This window comes from Agelaius phoeniceus, chromosome 5, assembly GCF_051311805.1.
Source record: "Agelaius phoeniceus isolate bAgePho1 chromosome 5, bAgePho1.hap1, whole genome shotgun sequence".
In the NCBI taxonomy this organism is placed as follows: Eukaryota; Metazoa; Chordata; class Aves; order Passeriformes; family Icteridae; genus Agelaius; species Agelaius phoeniceus.
This window is the reverse complement of record NC_135269.1, coordinates 5,946,498-5,968,603: the sequence shown is the minus strand read 5'-3', so window position 1 is coordinate 5,968,603 and position 22,106 is coordinate 5,946,498. Positions and strand designations below refer to the sequence as shown.

Genomic DNA, 22,106 nt, shown 5'->3' with positions numbered 1-22,106 from the left:
AGCTGGGACCCCTGAGGGGTGTGCTGTGTCTCCCTGGGGTTTCAAACACACTGGGGTTTCTGTCTCTCTGGGATTTCAAAGAGCACTGCTGGCTGGCTCTTCACGTGGAGGGGGTACTGCCTGCTCTGGAAGGGAAGGGGAAATCTAAAGGGGAGGGTCACGGCCTGGCCCTGTAAATACCCATTGTACACCAAGGGGTGGACTGGTGGTTTTTAAAGTTCCACGGGTAAAGTTCTCTTGGTTGTTGGATTACCTTTCAGGGCCCTGGAATGGCAAGAAAATTCTCGGCACCAGGTCAGCTCTGTATCTCCATGACATCTTCCCTGGGTGCTACACCCATCCCTGCAGCATCAGCTACCTCTTTAGGTCCCTTCAGCAAGGCCATGTGCCCCCCGCAGCAGTACGGTTACCCAGCAGCGTCCTTCCCCCCGCCCTGGAGCGGGCCGGGGGCGCCAGCGCCGCCGCAGCTCGGCCAGTTCCAGCCCGTGGGGGCCACGTCTTTGCAAAGCTTCAACATCAGCAACTTGCAAAAGTCTGTCAGCAACCCTCCAGGCTCCAACCTGCGGACCACTTAGCCGTGCCCAGAGACCCTGCTGGCTACACCTCGGGACAGGACGTGGGGAGGGAGATGGGGCCCTGTATCACTACTAGTGCTGCAATGAACTGGTAGCTTGCCAGACCGGGAATGAATTTCTCTTTTCCAACCATTGCTGTCGACTCTCTGTAGCGGGAGTTTCCCCACACACTTGGAAGGGGGAGGAGGATGATCGGCATCCTTGTGATGGGACAGTGCTTTCCACCGAGGGGGGCTGCTCTCGTGTGCCACGAGAGCTGTGAGCAGAAGCCAGGGGGTCGGTTCATACAGTCTTGCTGTTGAATATTTCTGGTTGGAGGCTGAATCCACACGTGTGGAGGTGGGAGAGCTGAACCCTAGCATGAGGCTTTAGCATGCTTCTCGCCTCTTCCTGAAGAACCAAGATCCAGAAAAAGCTGTCCAAATTCCCCTCCTCTCCCTCTCCCCAGTCAATAGTATCTGGCTCTGAAATGATGGGGCACACGAATGGACTTGTGGTGCAGCCCGTGCTTGATAGGTCATTACTGCTTTAAGTAAGATATTAACAGCTTTGACTGCAGCATTAGAGCAATTTAAATTGTTAAAAAAAATTTTTAAAGTTCCCTGCGGACATGTACTTACCATCAGTTTTGATGTGGAAACACTGTGATTATATAAATGTTGTTGGACAACAGTAGTTTAAAAATGAGTGGATTATAGAGGGTTAAAAAAGTTAAAAAGAAAAAATGGGAAAAAAAGCTAGCTATATCCTTATACTTATTGGAGACACTTTAACTTTTTCCTTTGTATTTTCATTGTATTAGATAAATAAATGTGAATGTAAAATTGTATAAATTAATGTACTTGAATACTTGTCTGTTCTCCCAGTATGCTTGCTGGATATTTTAGTGCCTTGGACTTCTCTTGCTTCTGCAGTTTAGCGTCGTCTTCCCAGCAGAGCCCAGGTGGGCAGAGGGCAAGGTGAGGGCAGGACGTTTGTGCCCAGCGCCCGGGACGTTGGAGCAGGAGCGTGCGAGGAAGGGAGGTCACCGAGGCCGCGGGGCCGAGCCGTTCTGGGTGTGGGAAAACTTATCCAGGTGGGCAGAGCTGAAGGTGAGGGGTGACAGGGGCCAGGTGGGCTGGGACAGAGGGATGCAGGTGAGGCTACAACGAGACTTAACCAATATTGGCTCTGGAGGCAGGAGGGCTGGGTCAGGAACGGAGAGAGGATGGGGAGAACGTGTATCTTTGGGAAAGGCCCAACTTAAGATGCAGTTTGACTCCAGCTGTGAAGTGGCAAAGATGTTTGGTCAGGATGTGACTTGAAGGAGAGGTGCCATTGCTCGTTGGCTTGGGCTTGTCTGCTGGGATTGCTTTTCTTACCTTTTTTTTTGGTAAAATTCATTTGAGCCAGGAACAGACTGTCCTGGTGCAACGTCCATTGCCGGCAATGGATGTACTTGAAGCAGCCGGCATCAAGAAGTTTCCTCTGTCTCTCTTGGAGGATTTACAATTTTGTTCACTCTTAACAAATTTCAGGCTGGTACCAGGACTGTCACTGTCTGTCACTTGTCACCTCTTAGTACCTGTACTGTATCTTCTGCTTTGGTCATTCTCCCTTTTTGTGTTTAAGAAATACTGGTTTCCTCTTCAAAGTCAAAATAATACCAGCCAGTATTTATGTAGTGCTGCAAGAAGCTGTGATGGATGAGGGTGTGGCTTCCTGGCGCTTGGCAGGATGTCATCGGTGTCCTGGAGGCTGGTGCATCACAGGGCTGTTACTTGTCCATGTTTGTTTTAATCTCGGAGCTCTGTTCCTTGCTGGGGCTTTAATAGGGAGGTTTTGTGTCTGCAGCTGTTGTCACGCTTTCCTTTTCACAAAGAAACATGCGAGATGCTTTCTGTCCCTGTCCCCTGTTCAGCAGCAGCAGCAGCAGGGCGGGCTCAGGAGAGGGGCGGTGCTGTGGGACACGGGAGGCTCCGGGGCAGCAGGAGAGCAGCGGGCCCAGGGCTGAGGCCAGGCGGGAACCTCTGACAGGAGGGGATGCAGGGGGGAGGCTCTCGGGCACACCCAGGGAAACAGCGCCGGGACAGAGCTGAGGCAGTAATGAGACGAGGGCAATACTCGTGGCACAGGAACTGGTCAGCTGGATGCAGCACATGGTTATTTAAATTTGATCTAGTAAGTTTGAGGTCGTTTTTTCACTTAATGTTATGCAAGAACTGGTTTTATTTACCATTGATTTTTTTTTTTTTTCCTCCCTCCCTCTCCTCCTGTGGATGAATAACTGAAGTCTAGAGGAATAAACTAATGCTACTGAACTGTTAAATTATTTTGTTTAATATTACACTTTGAGTATCTTTTTCCACATAAAATCTGTTTCTGAATTACAAGCGTTTTCTTTACATTATTTAACAATGTACACTGTAAAAAAATAAAAATAAAAAAAATAAAATTAATTGAAACTTTGGGCTTCCCTGGCCGTAGTTAGTTGTGTTTTGCACTGAACCCTTCTTGTCTGACTGTGCCCCATGCTGCACTTTGTTACCTTTGTAGAATATTGAACGAAGCCATTCAAATAAACCAAACCTGCTTTGGTTGAGCTGTGGGTTTTCTTGTGGAACATCAGGTTCCAGCCCCTCTGTCCTGGTCCTGCAGTGATGTTAACTGTTACCCAATTTACCAGTTTGTCACAGGAAATAGAAGAAACCCAGTTTAATGAGAACTTTGCTTGCTCAAAAGCAGTGACCGGTCTCTGACCAGCCTTTGGAACAAGGTACTGCAAAGAGTAATTCCTAAATGGATCTGGGGAAGGGGAGTGGCCTGCGGGAGGAGAAGGGATCGGCTGTCACTGCTTTCATGGCTGAGAGTGTCACCAAGTTGCCGATGCACACAACTGAGGCAGACAGGACGCGGTGGCTGTCCCCGTGGAAGCAGAGGCTCCGGGAGGGCGGGTCCTGTGCTTGCTTTTGGCACTGAGGGATATGAGCAAGGTGTGTCCTGAGCGCCCTTCCCGGCTCTTCTGCTGCCCCCCTGCCTGCTCCTCTGGGCTGCATGTGCTCCCATCCTGCAGGGCTGGGAGAAGGAACCTTAATAAAAGAACCTCACAGCTTCTCCTCAGAGAAGGAGCTGACTGGCAAAACTCTGGGAGGGGCTAAGAGTATAAAAGGCAGAACATCCAGAACATCCATTTTGCAGAAGAGCACGTGGCTGCTGGTCACTGAGACTCCCAGCGCTGTAATTTTTCCTTTTTCAGTCTTTGTTGTATTTTTGTTGGGGTTTAATAAATCTTTGAAATTTTAAGTGAGCGTCATTTCTCGCAAGGAGGAATTTGGTATTTCTAAACACTAATTGCTGCTGCATTTCTTTCCATTTTAAGAACAGCTTCTGTTATGAGTCATGCTGCGCAAGCCTCGAAGAGCAAAAAAAGCTCCCAGTGTAAGTTTTCCTGCCCTTTTCAAAGGGACCAATCCCGAGGGACTCATTGCAGTGACTCTGTCAGAGGAGGCACAGCCATATTTGCCCTGTTTCCAGAGCCAAGGAAGCTGAGGCCGTTACATTCTTCTTACAGACTTTTGGATTTGTTTCATTGTAAAAGTTTGGAACAGCTTTGAATTCAGTGATTTGGAAGGTCTGTGTGCCTCCTTCTTAGCAGGTATATGGTTTCAACAGCGAGGGCATGACTCAAACATGTGGAATGTGCTGCTTTCCTGAGCTGTTCTGAAGGCAGCACATTTGAACTGGCCAGAAACAAGTAGGGTGAAATGTGGAACTGTTTTCTAGATGTAATCTATAACCTGTTAATTACAGCTTGTCCTGTCTTTCTGCACCGAAGTCAATTCCTGTCCTTTGTCCCGTTCAGGAGGTAGGAGGATAGTAAAGGATCTTTTAAAGAAAAAGGACTAATTAAGTGATGAAGGCAGAGTAGGAGGAAGTGAATAAATGCTGACTATTCTAAATGTCTTTACAGTTAGAGCAGTGAGGCAAACCATGGGAGTAAGGTCCTGTTTGAAGCCTGAAATTGATTCTAGGGTTGGACTAATTCGAGAGTTTGTGTAAATTTTCCTGGTTCAGCTCTAACTTCCAGTCATGTGGCATCATTCTCCTTGCCTCCAGCCCTGCAGCACCAGGCTGCCCCCATGGACACCTGGGGACGGTGGCACCACTCCTGCCACGGGCCTGAGCCCTGCGGCGGCGGTGCCTGGAACTGCAGCTGCATCCACGGGAACAGAGACGGCCAGGCCAGCAGAACTCCTCCCTGTCCTGCACGGAGCTGCTCGAAATGGGTAAGGGAGTGTCCTTCCAGCACTGCTTACTAATTCTTCCTTTGGCCTGCTAACTGGAGAGACTAATCAGCGTTTGGCTTTGCTGTGACCTCTGAACCCCTGCGAGGTTTCTGTTTCCCCATCCTAAAGCAAAGGAGCTGTGCAGGTGCAGCACTGACAGCTCTAGGACACGGTGCCTCCTGTGAGGCCGTCAGCAGGGCACGAGGTGGAAGGGCTGGCAGGGCAGAGAGGCACCAACAGCTCCCAGCAGGGTTTGTTTTATAAATTCATGTTTATTTCTGCATTGAAAGGGGTTGAAAGCTTATTTAAAAACACAGTGCAGCTCCCATTCACGCTCCCCAGGCTCGGAGCAGGCCCGGGGCTGCCCTGTGCAGGCTCCCAGCGCCCCTGCCCTGAGGCACAGCACGGCCGGAGGTGCTGCCGCTGCACGGACCGCAGGGAAGGGCTCGGGAACAACGGGAACGGGGGCGAGGGGCTCTGCCCCGGCCGTGCAGCCACGGGGAAAGGGTGGGGCTGCACCTCAGACACGGCCAGTGCCACCCCCGGTGTGCTGCCACAGCTTGAACCTTCTGTCCCCTGGCCACAACCCCCTGCTCCCACTTGCACTGAAAATCTCTGTGCTGGAACGCAGCACTGAGGGACAGACAAGCTGTGAACTGCATCTCATTTTTAACAATCCATTCTGTTACTGCTTAAGGCAATTTACAGGTAATATCCAATGTAATATGGCCACGAGTCTCGTGCTGCAGAAGCACAAATAATGGTGTGGTTATAGAAAAAGGCATCTGAAATACATAATAACCTGAGAGCACATGAAGTTCTTCTCTGTTGCTTCACTATAATGTGCAGCAGAGTCCATGTGACACAATTTGGAAAGCCAGCTGCAGCCTTGTGATGTAATCCATGACAGAGGCACAGATCCCAGCGGGTGCCTCACGTAGGTTCCAATCTCCTTTTCTTCAAGCTCTGACTTCTCCTGATGGGGCTGCACCCTGCCGCACAGGGAGAAAGTGAGAAATTGACATTTTTTCTGCCTCTAAGTAGGTTCCTCAATTCTTTTTCTAACTCTTCCTTGACAGGACAGTAGGATGGAAAAAAGCAGTTTTCCAAGACCACCGTCCCAGCTTCTGCAGCCAGGTCCAAAAGAAAGGAATGTTTTTCCCACTGGATTTTCCCCATCTCCCAAGAGCCCCAGTACAGGCAGAGCTCAGTCCCGTGTGGCAGCACGTACCTGGGGTGTGCTGGGGGGCACAGCTGGTGCTGGGGGCTGCAGTAGGGGGCTGCAGCTGTGCCAGCCTGGCAGCAGCTCTGTGCTGGTTCCCCCTGTGGGGTGTCCTCTGCTGGGGGCCACGGGGTGTCTCGGGTGCCTGCTGTGCAGCTGCTGAGGGCTCTGACATTTTGGCACCCGTTACCTTCAGGTCAGTGCTCTCCAGGGAAATGTCCCAAAGTTCAGGATCATCTGGAAGGAATGAGAAAGGGATCCATGACACAGTAGTGTACTACAGAAATGGAAGTAGCTCCAAGACCAGCACATTCTTCTCCTACAAGCAGTGACCACTATAAAATTCAAACTGCAAAGCATCTCATGTCAGTGTGTTGTATTTGCAGGGATCCCTGTGGCAGGAAGGAATGATGAATCTGACTCCATGTTCTCAGAAGGCTAATTTATTATTTTAAGATACTATATTATATTAAAGAATACTATACTATACTAAAGAATACAGAAAGGACACTTACAGAAGGCTAAAAAGATAATAATGAAAAACTTGTGACTCTTTCCAGAGTCCTGACACAGCTTGACCCTGGCTGCCCAATGAGTCAAAACAACCCACCAAGCAGAAACAATCACCTGATTGGGTAAACAATCTCCAACCACATTCCAAAGCAGCCACACACAGGAGAAGCAAATGAGATACAAGTTGTTTCCCTTTTCTCTGAGGCTTCTCAGCTCCCCAGGAGAAAAATCCCGGGTGAAGGGATTTTTTCAAAAATATGAATGTGACATCAGTGTGCAGCAGGGTCCTGTCTCTTGTGCCCTTCAGCAAAGTGCAGGCACCACAATGTGTGACCAAAATATCCATAGTTACATTGAGAAATTCAGCCCAGGTTCTGAATTGTACAGTATCACCTCAGGAAAAGGATTTATCAAACAGGTGTACAACTCTACTGAAGAGCCTGAGTGAAACCCCCCATAAAGATGGACATCATTTCCCTGCCACTCAGGCAAAGTTTGTATTGTTAAGGTCAGAATCACACTCACACTTTTGTTATTCCAATTCTTCAGAGCTTTTACCCTTACACTGTATTCTGAATTAAACTGGTTTAAATGCCAATGATTTAACACTTTATTACTCATCACTCTCTTGCTGACCTGCAAAAAACTCCTCTTCTATGGCCAGATCCTGTTGCACTTCTGCTGGAGTGCTGTGCTTCACAGGAGCGTTGGAATTTGCTGCAAGGAGGCAACACAGAAAGAGATTAATACCAGAAATACAGACACACCCTTTGACTCCTTAACAGAGCATGATTTTGAAATGACAGCCAGCACCACCACCAGGTACCCTCTCTTTTGTCCTAGAGCTAAGGCTTAGAATGCAGGAAGTAACATTCTGTACCTGATGGCATCTGATGAGCAACTGTGCTACTTACATGTGGTTCTTAGCCTGTCCATCACCATGTTCCTGCTACTTTAATGTGTAGCCTGTCCATGCCATGTTCCTGCCACCACATGGCCCCAGATTCCCCATGAGCCAAGGGCAGTGTATCAGTAGCTCGGGCAATATCTGTTTGCTTGCAGCTACCACAGCCAAGTGCTGCAGCCTCAGATGCAGCAGGTTAATGGTGCTGGCAGCAGCTGCTTTAGGGTGGCTGGGAAGTTGCAGATTTAATGATGCAGCTTTAGAGCTGACATTGCTGACACTTTTGGAGCACAGAGGGGGAATATATGAAAATGCTCCTGCCTTTGGCCTCAGAGGTGTGTTGATGGCACAGCAGCACAACAGCACATGAAGCTGGCCAGGCTCCTGTGCTGTGGGTAACCTGTGCCTGCTCTCTCTCCAGCAGCTCTGATGGAAAGTGCCAGGCTTGAATGCCACTGCTCACCCTGTTTGCTGCTGGGAGTGACTCCTGGGACCTGCTGCTTTTTCTCCATCTGCTCCCGGAACTGCTGCTGCAGCCGCTTCTGGCGCAGTTTCCTCTGGTAAGTGGCATCACACTCCATGGCCAAGGAGTCTGTGCTCCTGTTCTCCCACCCACAAACACAAAGTTAAACAGGACCTCAGCAATTACATCTTGTGAAGAAAAAAACCATTAAGAAATAACAGTAAAGAAAATCCACTGAACTAGTGCTTTATGGCATCTTTGGAATTGAGCTGTCTACATGTTTTAAAGGCCCAGTAATTTCTAATACAGCTTAAAAATTACATTTATAACAGCAGTCTCACCTGGGAGCACTGGGCTGTTTCTGATCTGCTGTCACCACAGCAGCCTCTGTCTGGCCAGGCTTACAGCCAGGTGTCACCTCACAGGGCTGTCTCCCTGCTGCATTCTGCCTTTCCACATAGCTGCTGTATCTTGCTTGCTCTATTTCAGGCTCATAGTCCTGCATTTTAGCTTTGACCAAGTCCAACTCAGGGGGTACCTGGTCAAGGAGAAAAAAGAAAAGGTTCAGAAATTTCTATCATCAACTTAATGAAATAAGCACTGGTTAAAAATCTATTTTGTTTGCTCTAAGCTGAACAATAAGTTAGAAACCTGAAATGCTCTTTCAGTACCCAGTAATTCAGTCAGTTAATAATTGAATTCCTGTGACTTTGTGTTGGTTTAATTGTTCAGTGCTGCAGGGCAGATGGTGAAGTCTCCCCACATGCTCTGCAAACGAGAACAGGATTTTACAGCTTCTCACAGCCCCACAAGGCTGTTCCTGAGTGAGTATGTTTTACCAGTCCATTTTCCTGCTTGTGCTAAAGGGCAAGGCCAACCTTTACTGAGTTTTGAGGAAGGTACACCACCATTCCTGTTTCTTAAAGATGGGATGTTTTGGCTCTGTCACCTTACAAGTTTGTGGCAGTGTCTGTAATAGACAATGTCCCTGGCAAACCAGAGACCTGGGCCATCTTTACCTTGTGAGGTGTCACTTTGGATCTGCTCCTACAGTGTCTGACAGGACTGCCTTGCAGCTCTAGGCCTCTAGCAGAGTTTGGCAAGTCCTACTGTGATTGGAGGCAGCTTTGCTATGGAAGTCCATGGATCAGTAGCTGCAGGAGGCTTCCTTTTCCCTCCTTCCTTCTAGGTCACTGCCTAGAAGCCTCCTGCCCCCAGCTGGTGCACAGCAGGAGCAGGCAGGACCCATGGTGGCTCCTGAGGTGCCGCTTGAGGAACAGCCTGCTCTGTGTGTGTGAGCTGTTTGCTAGGAAGGCTGCTGGTCTCAGGAACCCTCGGGAACGAGAGGCACTGCCAGCAGCACTGCCAGCAGCACTGCCAGCAGCACTGACTGCCAGCAGCACTGCCACCCTGTGCCTGCAGGAGCAGGGGCAGCCCCTGTGCCGCACCTGCCGGGGAAGCTTGTTCACGGCTCGCAGGTAATCCTTGTCCAGGATGCAGTTCCCAAGGGCATTGCCAAAGCACCTGAGAAACAAGAGAGCTCACTGAGACTGGAAACCTTTCATCCCACAGAACTTCTGAAAAGGGGCAAGTGCTCATCTTCACTTACTTGAGTGCTCTCTTCAGTCCATCTGTTACTGCCTCCTTCCTTGCCTTTTCTAAGGATAAGGCTTTAGATTTCAGGCCTTCACTGACTCCATACCCCACATCTTCATGGTATGACCCATCCTGCAGTACAATTTCAAATATAAGAGGATTTTATACGTGCAGGTGCTGTGCTCTCCCAAGCCTGGGTACTTGCTCTGGGCTGTTTGTTCCACAGCAAGGTCAATGTTTAGGACACCAGCAGGTTCCCTAATGCAGGGCAGTACCCGAGGACTGTGCTCTGACCCATGCAAGGACTTTCATCCACAGCTTCAGGCAATTGCTCAGCTACAGTCAGAGCCAACAAAAAAACCCATTTACCTTAAGCTGAACTCTCACAAAAGCACAGACACCCACGTAGAACCTGCCATTGTTGAGGTCAACAAAGTCTGGAAGGAGATATTTGAAGTGTTAATGTATAAAATCAATAGTGGAAAAGCAACTGTTGTCTATGAAAGTACCTTCTTTCTTATCATCTAGTAGAAGTCTGCAGAAAGCCTGAATTTCTAAGAAATAACTGGTTATGGCATTATCTGAGAAAGGTAGAAGTTTGAAGGATGTCAGTCCTTTCTTGACTGAAAAGGGGGAAAGAAAATGGTGGTGCAGAATAGATGGAAAGCAATGAAGTAAGTTGTTCTATTTCTAGAATCTACCAGCCTGAGTTAAGAAAAGATTTCTGAAGGTGGGGGAGAAGGAAGAAGGTAATTTAAGCTGCTGCTTTGACCTACTTCAGCAACCAGTCTTCAGCATAAGCACAGCAGATCTGCAAACAAGGACAACACTCCTCTGGCAGGCACTATTTCAGCCATCAGCATGGAAGAGGCTGAAGCTTTAAGATCACCTGAACACATTATAGCTGAAAAATTTTCCCAAGGTTTTCTGTTGTAAAAACCTCAGTACTGGGTATTAGCTAGAAGAGAAATCTGCAGAAAAAAAAATGGGTCCCTAAAGATTAGGGGCCTATTAACTGAGAATATCAACTGGTGAGAGTCTAAAAATTACAGGTGAGTATGAAAGTTGGCTTAGGACTGCTGAGTGTTAAATGTTTAATTGTAATTACTCTTGACTGAGTGTACCCATAGAGATCAGAGTCTTGATTAGAATAGCTCAAGAATAATCATAAACACATTCAGAATAATGACTATGACAGAACTAAAATGAAAACAGCTCCATTATTATTCAATTTCTCTCATTTTTACTAACTGTTAAGACACCTGGAAGTTGCTCATGCCTGTGCCCAGGTGCTTTGAAGTGATGAAGTTGTAGCAGCTGAGGTCTCCAGTTCTGTTCAGCCTGGAGGAGGCTGAGGGGAGACCTCAGTGCAGTTACAGCTTCCCTGAGAGAGGAAGAGGAGGGGCAGGCACTGATCTCTCTGTGGTGACAGTGACAGGACTCAGGGAATGGCCTGAAGCTGTGCCAGGGCAGGTTGAGGTTGGGTATCAGGAAAAGGATTTTCCCCCAGGGGTGGTTGGGCCCTGGAACAGCTCCCCAGGGCAGTGGGCACAGCACAGCCTGCCAGGGCTCAAGGAGTGTTTGGACAACATGGAGTGACTCTTGGGGTGTCCTGTGCAGGGCCAGGAGCTGGACTCGGTGATCCCTGTGGGTCCCCGTGGACCCCTGTCCTTTCCAATCATGTTCTCTGATGGAAACTATGAAGCAAAGACTTCTTTGCCCCCAAGAGACCCTTACCAACATTCTGCTGAGTGACTGAGTGAGCCCAGCCATTGAAGCCAAACATTTCATTGGCCAGACTGATGACCTTGTGACCCTCAATGTAACAGACCTGAAAAGAAGAGCACATACACATAAATATATATATATATATAAATACATGGCCTTCTGCACACATCTCTGCACACTTTATTTTTAACAGAGATTTAACACATACCATCTTACACTGAGGAAACCCAGCTAAATTCAAGGTTCAGATAATGTGAGTAAAAGGCTGATAGTGCAGCTTCAGGTGCATTCTCTTCCAGCAAATGTGGTGGGGATTAATATAACAACAAATATGACTTAATCAACAGAAGGCAGAATGGGCACTAAAGATGGTAAATGTAGCCACTATTATATAATGTTTCATATAATCCAATTGTGGGAAAAAGTAGGGATAACATCTCAGTGTTGCACAAGTAGACAGATATTCCTTTGTAAAAGATGAAGCACTGAAAAATTAAGTCTCTTTTTAAGTGTAAAAGGAAAATCTGTGGCTCAATAAGAGCCAGAACTTATGCCATGCTCACTTTGCATTCATATCTGTGTATTAAACTACAAGAGGGGAAATTAAATTAAAAAAAAAATAAGGACTATTGTAACAAGTTAAACCCTAGTTTTCCTGGGAAGAAGGGAGTTGAACACCATGTTTGCTCCTACCTTTTGCCCTCCTCCTGCCTGCCGGCTGCTGATGTAGTCGGGGCCCAGCCTCTGGCGCAGCGCGTGCTGGATGGCTCGGTACTCGCTGGCCGTGTACTGATACTGGGCAAAAACAGCACAGCAACACCTCACTCACCTCCCTGTTTCAGCTCCCCCTCCTCTCCTGACAGCACTGCTTTATCCCACTCCCTCCCACATGGGCATGAGCCAGTGCTTGAATTGGGTGTGACAGGCAAGGAAACACCTCAGGGTGTGTACGTGCCTTAGATTGTTCTTTTCTCAGCTTACTGTTGATAGATACAGGCATTAATTACTGAGCTGCAGCAATTATTTTTCATTTATAATCCTAACCACAAACACACAGAGAAATTTCTATATTACTGTTCAAAACCAAAACATAGTATCTCTGTGATCAACAAGAAACTTGTATTTAAAGACTACAACAAAACTGAAGATGAACCATATTCCACTGCCACGTGTCACCAGGGCAGGGAGGGCAGCAGCTCAGGAAAACTGAGCTAAATAGTTTAAATAGGAATTTCTTGAGTTATCCAATTTCTTTGGATAACTCCAACATCACTGCTATGATTGGAGAACACCAGCATCACGGGAAGCCTAAAGTATTGTAAGTTTAGGTTTGTCTTAGAAATCCAATTTACAAAATGTAGCAAAGCCTAAATGTATGTTTAAGGATTTGAGAGCTAAAAAGTTTGTGTTGTTATGGCCTGAAGTGGGACAGAATAGAGGTTTCACCACTTAAATCATAACAGTTGTGTATGCATGTACTGGCTGCCCTAACAATTCAGCAGAACACAGAATTTTGTAGTGTTTGTCTGTGTGCCATATAAATTCCAACTCCTGCCAAACTGCTCTAATTTGTATTTAGCTCTATTTAAACTTAACAGTAAAAATTTTATCTTTTTCCTGCTCTAGAATACAAGCCTGTAACCAAAAAGCCTAAGGAAAAAGCGAAAATACAGAAGCTTGTGCCACATTCAGGAACTATGGAGAAATGCCTGTCATGGAGAAGAGAATTCATCACCAAAAGCTCTGCTCAGTCCAGATAAAGTTTTCTTTTTTCAAATAATTTTACAACTTTTCAAAATGATTTTTTAATAGCTGAAGGCAGTTGGCTTTTCTGAACCTGTACTGAGACTATGTGTAAGCATGACTCAGGCCATGTAGGAATAAGAGAGAATAAAATGAGACCCACTTTTAAGGTACAAGAGGTAAAAAACCTTTTGAGAAGAATCCAGACCAATTCATTATAACTCGAGGCATACCAAGACTATTGCAGAGAAAAAGATGTGAAGTTCAGTAGGGTGCAGCATGATTCCAGCCTTAAAGTACCCAAGCTGCAAAGGAATAAACATGCAGAGCAGATTTCCAGTAGTGTGAGCCTGCAACTTGCATTTCCCTGTTGGGCAGAAGGAACTGACCTGTCCAAAGGAAGCCACTGAGTCCCCAGTGTTGGAGCTGCTGCTGCTGCAGCTCTCACTGTCCTTCCCCTGGCTCTCAGGCATCCCTGGAGGTGAGAGAAAATATAATCACTGAAGAGCACAGAACTGACAGTCCATATGAAGACATGGCAAAAAGCTTATTCTAAATATCACACTTGTAAAAAACTATAAATGTGGGGTTTTTTCCCTTTTAGGTAAATGTGAAGGCACTGTACCATGCCAGGGAAGGAAAAAGAATTCCCTCTTTCAGATTCTTCAGCACTGTCTTCCTGGACCACTTTTAATATCCATTAATACTTTGATAAAAAGCAGGGACAACTTTACTCAGCTATACCCTGACTTGTCAGTTTTATTTTAGATTGCTGTTTTGACTGTAATCACTCAGCCTGGTGCCACATAAACCAGCCATGCAGAGCTGAGAAGCACAGAACCTGCCAGAGCTGTAAGAAGTGGTACCAGTAACTCAGTAGATGGCACCCTTTTCTAAGCCAGTATCCAACACTTCCCAGCACTGCACGGCCACTCCCCCCTGCTCTGGAGCAGTGGGCCTGGGGAGATGGTGCACCCAGCTGTGCCAGGGGTTGTAGCAGCACATCCAAATAACCCACAGAGATGATCTTTTATTGTATTTGCACTAATGCTGAGCACAACTGATAGCCCAGCACTCAGACTTTTGTAGGCAATACAAATACAAGACAAAATCAGATATACAAGAGAGCTGGAGATGTCAAAACAGTTTGAGAAAGTCTAAAATCCTCAGCAGATAGCATGATTTGCCAGTCAGTCAGCACTGGCTAGTACTCTGCTTTGTTAATGCATTCCAGGTGTGGCACTTTTTAAAGTAAGTTGTTTTTCCAGTCTCTAAACAAGAAATCCAAAGTTCATTGAGGACTTGGCAAACAATATTCAGAAAAAGGATACCGGTTGTTTCCTTGGCAAATGTGAGCACTGGCAATTTTGCCAAATGTAGCTAAAATTCTCCTTAATTTTGGTTGGCTAGAATGATTCCTCTCTGGTCCCAAACTTGTATAATTGTACAGTGTTCATACACCTGAATGCATTTCCATCAGAAGTTAGCAGCAATTTGTAAATGCATTTGGCTTTGGAAAAGAGCAAATAGAAAGCAACATTACCAGGAGAAACACTTGTGATTTAAGCAGGCTATTTCCTCTGCTCAGCAAAGAGAGTTCACTGCATGGGGAGGGAGACAATTAGAGAGACATAAATAGTGTGTGTGGCCAAGGGAACTGAAATTTGAACAATACTGTTGCCTCCACTCACACCCCCAAGCTGCCTCAATCAGATCTTAATCACTCTGAGCCCTTGGGAAGAAACAATGACCGAAATGTCACTTGCCTACAAACACTGTGACCAATTTATGCAAAGTAGGTGGGTGGCATTTTGATGCAAAATTGGTTAATACCAGTTTTAGTTAAAGTCCTTCAAGCTTTTACATGGTGTGCAACACTATCAGTCTAAATTCAGTTGTCAGTGGTTTGTATTCAAATGATGTGTGGATCCAGTTTGAGTGAAGGAGACACAAGATTCCAGTTTAGTTTAGTTTAACCAGTTTAGTTTAGGCTTTACCTAAACTAGGCAGGAGCAGCTTCAGCTGTGGGTCTTGTTTAAACCAAACCCTCCATCAGAGCAAAGTGGGGGGTTTTGCAGTTTAGCAAAGCCAAGCCTTGTGTCTCAAAGCAATTGTCTGAGCATTTCAGAGTGACAGAACTTCGATACAATGTGTGGGGACAGGATGGAAGAGAACAGAGGTGGTGCAGGAGGCAATCTCACCCCTGAGGAGTTGCAGCTGTACTAATTACCAAGGATTGGGAACAGGCCTGCCCTTAACAGGCCACAGCTGTGTCCCACAAGGATGAGTGCTATAAAAGAACGGGTTAGGCAGTCAGAGGAGAGCTGGAGCTTGCTGGCTGTGAGGAGCTGCCTGTGAGACATCACCCAGAAGGTATGGAAGTTTTGCAATAAGATAATGACAATATAAGATATTATCAGAGTAGGAGCTGGGAAGAGAGAAAAGTTAATTCTGCATATGGAGGTATAAATCTATCTTGGTGCTAGAGCCAGGGAAGGTAAGGTACTTCCATTCCTCATTGGAATATTGTTTCCTCACTGCCCTGCTCTCTCCCCACAACATTTTAACTCACATGAAACATTAATGCTGAAGTAGATAATAAACCATTCACTGGAGTGCCCAAGAGCCTTGGACACCCTCTGAGGCCAGGGCTGTGGTAGGAGGCTGCCTGACTCATTCATCAGTGTTAAAATATGTGCTGTTTTTAAAGCAGAAAGACTAAAAATTAAAGTTCAAGTATGTGTTTGAATATGCAGGATGATACAAGCAATTTATCAGTTTAAATGTGAGCAGGAATTATAATTTACTATCCTTGTGGCAATGGAACCATTTTTTATTATTTACAGGGAATTCTTTTGAGTTTAGCTGGTAAGGTCTCAGGAAGTTTTCTTGTCACTGAGAAGGAGTCCACATAAGACTAGAGGTGCTGCACTGTGCTCCAAAATATTGCCTTGACACACTAGAACAGGTAAAGAAGCTTAGGAGCTTTTACTACTACCTATTTTAGTCTTGTCTTTCCAAATTTGAACACATTAGGTACATAATCAGAAAAAAACAACCTCTGTTTTGGGAAATTTGCTATGAAATACTAATTTTGAACAGCACTCTACAAGTAGGTGTATTTGCATGGTGGTGAAATTGAGCACTGCTGAGAAAAACGTGTGTGTACACAAATTCTTGTGCAGGAAATAAATCAATCTACCAGAACTGATAATCCTGAAGTTAATCTGTTCAAGTATATCTACCACTGTGGGGCTACAGCAGCAACACCTTCGCCTGCTATGATTGTATGAACATAACTTCTAATCTTCTACCTTCCTCACACACCTTTCTATCCCACTGTCTGTTACCTGCCACAAATTTATTTATTAAATAATGTCTTTTCCTATCAGTTCCATTCTGCCTTGACAGACTAGGTTTTGAACCATGCTCTAATCCTGTGGTAGGAGTGCCAGCTCCCCTCACCTGTGAGGTGGAAGCAGCAGCTCTGCAGCACTTGAGAATAGTTTGCATACCAAGCATTGTGCAAGCACCACGGCTTGGGCAATGATCAGCTAGAACATGGATGTTCCAAGGAATTTATCCCAGCATCCCACAAGCTGAAACAGGGCTTCAGCACAGACTGTGAACATCCAGAGGGCTTTTCATTCATCCTTGCCCTCTCTGTCTGGTAAGCTTCCCTCACAGAGAGGCTGAGTAAAAATCTTCAGCATTCTTTCAATAAGTGCAATTCCACTGAGCCCAGCAAGAGCCAAGTTCCACAGGCAGCAAGTGGGAATCAGTAAGCACTAAAGATACTCAACCTAAGGTATTACTGTAAGAAAACATCCAAAAAACTTTACTAGCTTTATATTTCTATGGAGTTTTCTTTCCTCTGAGAACCCCAAACTATTTTATGAGCTGTTTTTGACAGAGCTGAGGTACCTCTTTCAAGTGTAATGGGGCAGATGTTCCTAATCAAGACAGGCCTGTGCCACTCCAGAGTTTAAAAGGAGTGGAAAAGAGATGATGCAATTGCTTGTGGATAAGCTGCACACAATAGAGCTTCCCCAGTTTAATTTCTGCTATCTCTAGGTAAACAACCTTGATGGCTTGAGAAAAGTGAAGTAATGTTCTGTTAACTTCAGCAGGAGGAAAAGATACTCACTGAGAGGTTAAACATGGAAATGTTTAACTCAGCTCAGGAGACTGAGTGTCTGCTGCACACTACAGCTGGCCTCAGGTGCTGACAGTGCCTTTTTCATGCCCCTCACTCATTCAGGCCACATTCTGTAACAAGAGAAAAACAGGTAAAATCACACAGCATGGTTGAGCTCCCTGCAGTAGTTTAAATATATTTGTTTTCAAGGCATGCAAGCACCACTGTGACAGTTCCTGCTCAGTTCCAGCACAGGTGGACACCTCCATGCAGTCCCACTCATTCCACTGGAATCTGTGTGTGGTTCCAAATGCACAACTGAACTCTTTTATTTGTCAGGCACTGCTGGGTTTACTCTTGGCATGTCTAGGATCATGATCCTCCCTGCACTGAACAGAAAATGCTATTTATGGTTCCACTTTTTTAACATTTTAATGAACAGAGGGGAAAAGTCTTTCTTCCTTACTTTTATACCCTTTTGGAAGGGTAACAGTGCATTTGTGGGGGTGTGTTTCTATTTAAGAATTTTTGGCTACACCTAACATCTGAAACAAAGCTTACCTGATGAATTCCTGCATTCTTGGAACACAGGATGAGAAACTCACCTCACTGTGCTGTTTCCTGCCATGGCAGCCTTTACACAGCTGCTGCAAGGGGCCTGCTTTCCCAATAATTACAAATCCAGCCCAAACTGCTTGGTTTAGCAGTGCTTGCTGTGTTTTAGCCTGCATATTTTTCAAATTTTTGTTGGTCATGCCTCTAAACATTTTCTTTAATAGCACTGGTGTATGTCAGTTACCTCTTTGCTGTTTCACTGCCTGCTGCAATTTTTGCCTTACAAAGGTCCAAAAAAGTTTCATTAGTTAAAAATGCACCAACAGCATCCTAGGAAACAGGTCATCCCAAACAATTCTAAATTTGAAATACATTTGTTTTTCAAGAATATAAATCCTGTTTAACTTCTCACATTACTTAATTCCTTTGCATTTACTCACTATCTGTATAAAAAATATTTCATTAAAGGGATTGACTGCTACTCCTGCACAAATACTTTTTGGTATTATATAAAATAAAATTCCTTATATCAATAAACAGTGACCAAGGGGTAGAACTGAAAGAAAAGAGAAACAATTCTGTCATTCTAGTTTTTTTCAGGTATGAAACAGTAACACCTCACAGTCACAAAACCCAAAGTGAACCATCTGCTCTTCAAGAGGTTTCACATCCATGCAGGCAGAGTAAAAGCTCTTGTTCTGGAGACCAGACCAGGCAGGAATATTACTCAAATATCATCAATTATTTACATGGGTACTTCTTTCTAAAAGCCTGTGAGGTTGATTTATCACCACATCATTTATGTACAAGTCCCTTCAGTCCTTGCAAGGCAAAGGCAGCAGGGTTTTTAACCCAGGAGTGATGGTTTGGGACTTGCAAGGAACAGCAGCCTGTCCAGCTGTGAGCAGAAAGCCTGCAGCTCTCCCAGATGCAATTAGCAGGCAAGACATTAACCCAGCCTGGAAATGAAACCTCTGTGAGCACTGTGGGAGCTCTGTCAGAGTGTGCAGCACAAACCCACGCTGATCACAGGCACAGGTGACACTTCTGGCAGCAACACCCTATTAACATGACACACTAATTAAGCTGGTATGAAAAACCTAAAGCTCTTAGGCTCTGTTTTGCTCCAGGTTGACACTTGCTTATTGTTACGTGGAAAATCATTTACACTTGAAATTGGCAGGATAACTGAGGCATGGGCAAGCCTGTTGTATCTATTTCCATTTTTCTGCCTTCTTAGCCAGCAAGATAAGTATAAATTATCTCTTTTTTGGAGGGATACCTTAGGCCTGACAGAAGGCCTTAGATACTGTAGCATGCACTATATGAGTGTACAGAAATTAATTTAAAACGGACTCTGCTTCCACAGTAGGAAGGTAAGTTCAGGTTATTGAGATCTCAGTGGATATCAGGCTGCCAGAGGTCTGAATTGTAATATAAATGGCAATTAAATATAATAATACATCAAATATAGGCAATATATACTATGATGAAATAACAGAAGATAATTACAATATAAGCTGTATTCATTGCAAGAAGACACTAATTTAAACACTGATAGCTTACGTGTCAGTAAATGTCGTTCCTTGTATAATCTGACAGACCTAACCCATTTGCCAAAATCTCTCAATTTAGTGTCCCCTGGGAGTGAGGGCTAAGGAGGTCAGTGCTGTTGGCTCCTTACGCCCTGAAATCACAGCAAACCCAACCTGGGAGGATTCTGGATAGGGTCAGTTGCTGTCCGCCCGAGGCTCCCTCAGCAAACACCGGCCTCACGCAGGGCCCTGGCCCGCTGTGGGAGGCCGCTCAGCAGCCGCTCGTAGGGGGTGTGCCCGGTTCGGTGCCAGGTTCGATGCCCGGTTCCCGGTCCGCAGCCCCCGCCGTACCTGGGCCCCGCCGCGGCCTGTTCGCAGTTCCCGCCCGGAGCGGCCGCTACGGCGCCGGAGAGCGGCCAAACTTCCCCTCTGGGCGCGCGCAGGCGGTGACGCGCGCCGGGGGCGGGGCGGGGAGGGCCGGGCCGAGGGAAGCCCCGCGCGGCGAGCGCGCGCGCCGGGGGGGCGGGGCCTGCGCGTGTCTCGCGCCGGCGGCGCGGGAGGGAGCGGCGGAGCAGAAGCGGCGGGAGCGGAGCGGAGCGGAGCCGAACCGAGCGGAGCCGGGCGCGGGCAGCTTCGCCCGTCCCCTGTCCTGCCCTGCCGTCCCCTCCCCGCGGGCTGACAGGCAGGTGAGGGGCCGCGCTCGGGGCGGGGGGAGGTCGGGTTAACGCGCCTTGCTGTCCGCTGGGGGGAGCCCGGGGCGGGGCGGGGCCTGCGGGCGCCGGTAGCTGCGGGAGCAGCCGCCGCGCTGGGCAGGGGCTGCGGCGGCGGCCGGGCAGGGTCCGGCGGGGGCTGTGGCCGCGGAGCTGCAGCGCAGGTGGGTCCGGGCCCGCGGGAGTGCGCAGGCTGTGGCCGGGCGGAGGGAGGGGGCGGCCGGGGGGGTCGGGGCCTCTCCCCGCCGGGCCCCTCACGCTGTCACCGCCCGGGGCGGGGCGGCCCCGGTCCGGCCCCGGGAGCGCGGCCGCATCGCCCCGCGGGCCCGCGTCCTGCCGGGCACTGCCGGCGCTCGGGCGGGGTTCGGCCGTGCCTCGCACGGGCGGTCATTCCTGCTCTGCCCATTCGCATTCCCGGCCGGGCTTTTCCGCCCCTCTGCATTCAGCCTGTCCTTGGGAAGCGCACGCTTTTGTTATCTCAGTCACCTCAGCGAGGTAATGGGGAGCGGTGTCGTGCTGCCCAGACCTTGTGGCCGTGCTGGATTTTTGGTGTTTTCTCTGCGAGCGCTGCCTGGTCAGTTTAATGTATTTTATTGCATCTACTACGAGCCAGTGTCAGCTGACACGGTGCTTTGTTTCTGAGCGTGCTGCCATCCTGAAGCCTGTGTCAGGAATTGCTGCCCTTCCACATCTGTCTCGTTGGGAGTGTGAGCTCTGAAGGTTAGTTAGGATTTCTACACGATTTGTTGAACCTGGAATGTTACATGCGCTCTGCAAGTTTCATGTTATGGTTTGTTTCATGTTATGGTTGTGACACGGTGTGAAATGGTTTAAAGGGAAGCCCCGGTGGAAATGGGAGATGCAAAGATGTAAAGAAACACCTATGGAGCTGCTGCTGGTGGTGGGCAGCAGTGCACAAGCCGAGAGAATGAAAGCAAACGGATAAAAATAGAATTGTTCTGAAGAGCAATGTGTGTTTTACGTTTTGTCCCAGCACGGTTTGGGGGCCACGCTCAATCATGCAGGGTGGTTGTAGCTGGGTAGCCTGTAGATCCAACAGGCTGTAACCACAGAAAGTTGTCTGCTTTGGTTGTGATTCTCAAACAATGGCCAGGGATGTCTGCAGCAGTCACCTCCACCAGCTGCCTGCCCTCCTTTGCTCCCTGAGATTATTGCGTCTGCAGCCGTAGGTGGCTGCACACACATCCCCTCCTGAGCCACAGCCTGACACGGTCCTGGAGTTTGTGTTGGAAGCTGCAGCAGCTCGGATGTGTGCCCCAATTCAGGGTCAGTTGTGAGTCAGCAGCCTTAGAGCCATTCCAAATGGAATAACATGAGGGAAATCACCACCTTGGCCCATGCTGCTGTGGCTGGAGTTGGTAGTAAAATAGGGGATTTTTTTTCAGTAATGAAAGCAGTGATTATTTAGTTAACAGCTGTACTGAATGTAGTTCAGTTCTGGAAGCACAGTTCAGAACTTTTGTCACAGAACAGCAGTTCCCAGAACAGTCAAGTCTATGCCTACTGTATCATCCAGAAATTTGGAATTGTCTGAATCCATCAGGCTGTAAGAGGGGCTGAAGCTAGAAAAAGGTTGGGATCTACTGAATGAAATGTGAGTTCATCATAATCTTTGATATAATTTGAACTTCTTCCACCACTTCTGGGAAACCAATTTAAGTGTAATTAAATCACTTGTGGGATGTTAGCAGAAGCCTGAACTGTAGAAAACCTGCTCTCTGGACTACATTAAAGCATCATGTTTTTCATAATTTTTAGCATTCTTTTTGATCCTGTCACGAGCTTTTTTTGAGATTCCATTCACGTAACTTTTCATCTGTAATATGTGGCTAATGGATTGATTAGCAAAAGAGGCAAGTTTGGTATTTATGTGGCTTGTTCCTTTTTACTGAATTGCAGATCTTGGTGATAAGAGAAATCGTGGCTATTTTTTGAGGGGGTCTTTGGTATTTACTGGGGTCTTACTTTTTTTTCTTTCCTTTCTTTCTTTTTTTTTTTTCTTCTTTTTTTTTTTTTCCTTTCTTTCTTTGAATCTGCCACTTTCTCAGTTCCTGGTAGCAGTTGTATGGTGAATAGAAGTATTTCACCATGCTATTGTCACCAGTGCTGGAGTTCCTTGCCCCTATTCCTTACTTTGT

General features: G+C 46.9%; 3 protein-coding genes across 30 annotated transcripts in view; 2 read left to right on the top strand and 1 right to left on the bottom strand.

The window, feature by feature from the left end:
- The window catches only part of WNK1 (WNK lysine deficient protein kinase 1), a 98,847-nt gene extending 95,807 nt beyond the window's left edge, over window positions 1-3,040 (top strand). For all 14 annotated transcript variants that reach the window (XM_077178209.1, XM_077178217.1, XM_077178216.1 and 11 more), the window contains one exon: window positions 261-3,040. In XM_077178209.1, coding sequence (XP_077034324.1) covers window positions 261-575 — 315 coding nt within the window. In that variant the 3' untranslated portion in view covers window positions 576-3,040. The remainder of the gene's footprint in view (window positions 1-260) is intronic.
- RAD52 (RAD52 DNA repair protein) lies at window positions 2,633-19,692 on the bottom strand. 3 transcript variants are annotated; one of them, XM_077178218.1, is made up of 13 exons: window positions 19,589-19,692; window positions 17,157-17,278; window positions 13,399-13,484; window positions 11,960-12,061; window positions 11,276-11,369; window positions 9,908-9,975; window positions 9,552-9,670; window positions 9,391-9,466; window positions 8,284-8,480; window positions 7,943-8,079; window positions 7,212-7,292; window positions 6,072-6,299; window positions 2,633-5,832 (listed from the first exon to the last, which is right to left on the bottom strand). In XM_077178218.1, the coding sequence occupies exons 3-13, from the start codon at window positions 13,480-13,482 to the stop codon at window positions 5,774-5,776; spliced, it is 1,245 nt and encodes a 414-aa protein (XP_077034333.1). In that variant the 5' UTR covers window positions 13,483-13,484; window positions 17,157-17,278; window positions 19,589-19,692; the 3' UTR covers window positions 2,633-5,773. The 3 variants fall into 3 exon arrangements, with proteins under 3 accessions (XP_077034333.1, XP_077034334.1, XP_054488053.2); XM_077178219.1 differs by lacking the exon at window positions 17,157-17,278 and having other exon boundaries at window positions 19,589-19,666; XM_054632078.2 differs by lacking the exon at window positions 19,589-19,692 and having other exon boundaries at window positions 17,157-17,426.
- A 52-nt stretch (window positions 19,693-19,744) lies between these two features.
- The window catches only part of ERC1 (ELKS/RAB6-interacting/CAST family member 1), a 277,355-nt gene continuing 274,993 nt past the window's right edge, over window positions 19,745-22,106 (top strand). For 10 of the 13 annotated variants that reach the window (XM_077178201.1, XM_077178199.1, XM_077178198.1 and 7 more), the window contains exon 1: window positions 19,745-19,923. The gene's annotated coding sequence lies outside the window, so the exon portion shown is untranslated. Of the gene's footprint in view, window positions 19,924-19,997; window positions 20,112-22,106 lie in introns of those variants that run through there. The other 3 variants (XM_077178195.1, XM_077178205.1, XM_077178194.1) reach the window with 3 other exon arrangements.

What these genes read in the sequence shown, in the direction of transcription:
- RAD52 (XM_077178218.1), bottom strand. Translation starts at nt 13,482, where the DNA reads ATGCCTGAGAGCCAGGGGAAGGACAGTGAGAGCTGCAGCAGCAGCAGC. An exon ending in AGTCACTCAGCAGAATGTTG is followed by an intron (nt 9,976 to 11,275) that starts GTAAGGGTCTCT and finishes ATCTCCTTCCAG; the next exon opens with ACTTTGTTGACCTCAACAAT. An exon ending in AAACAGCCCAGTGCTCCCAG is followed by an intron (nt 8,080 to 8,283) that starts GTGAGACTGCTG and finishes GTGGGAGAACAG; the next exon opens with GAGCACAGACTCCTTGGCCA.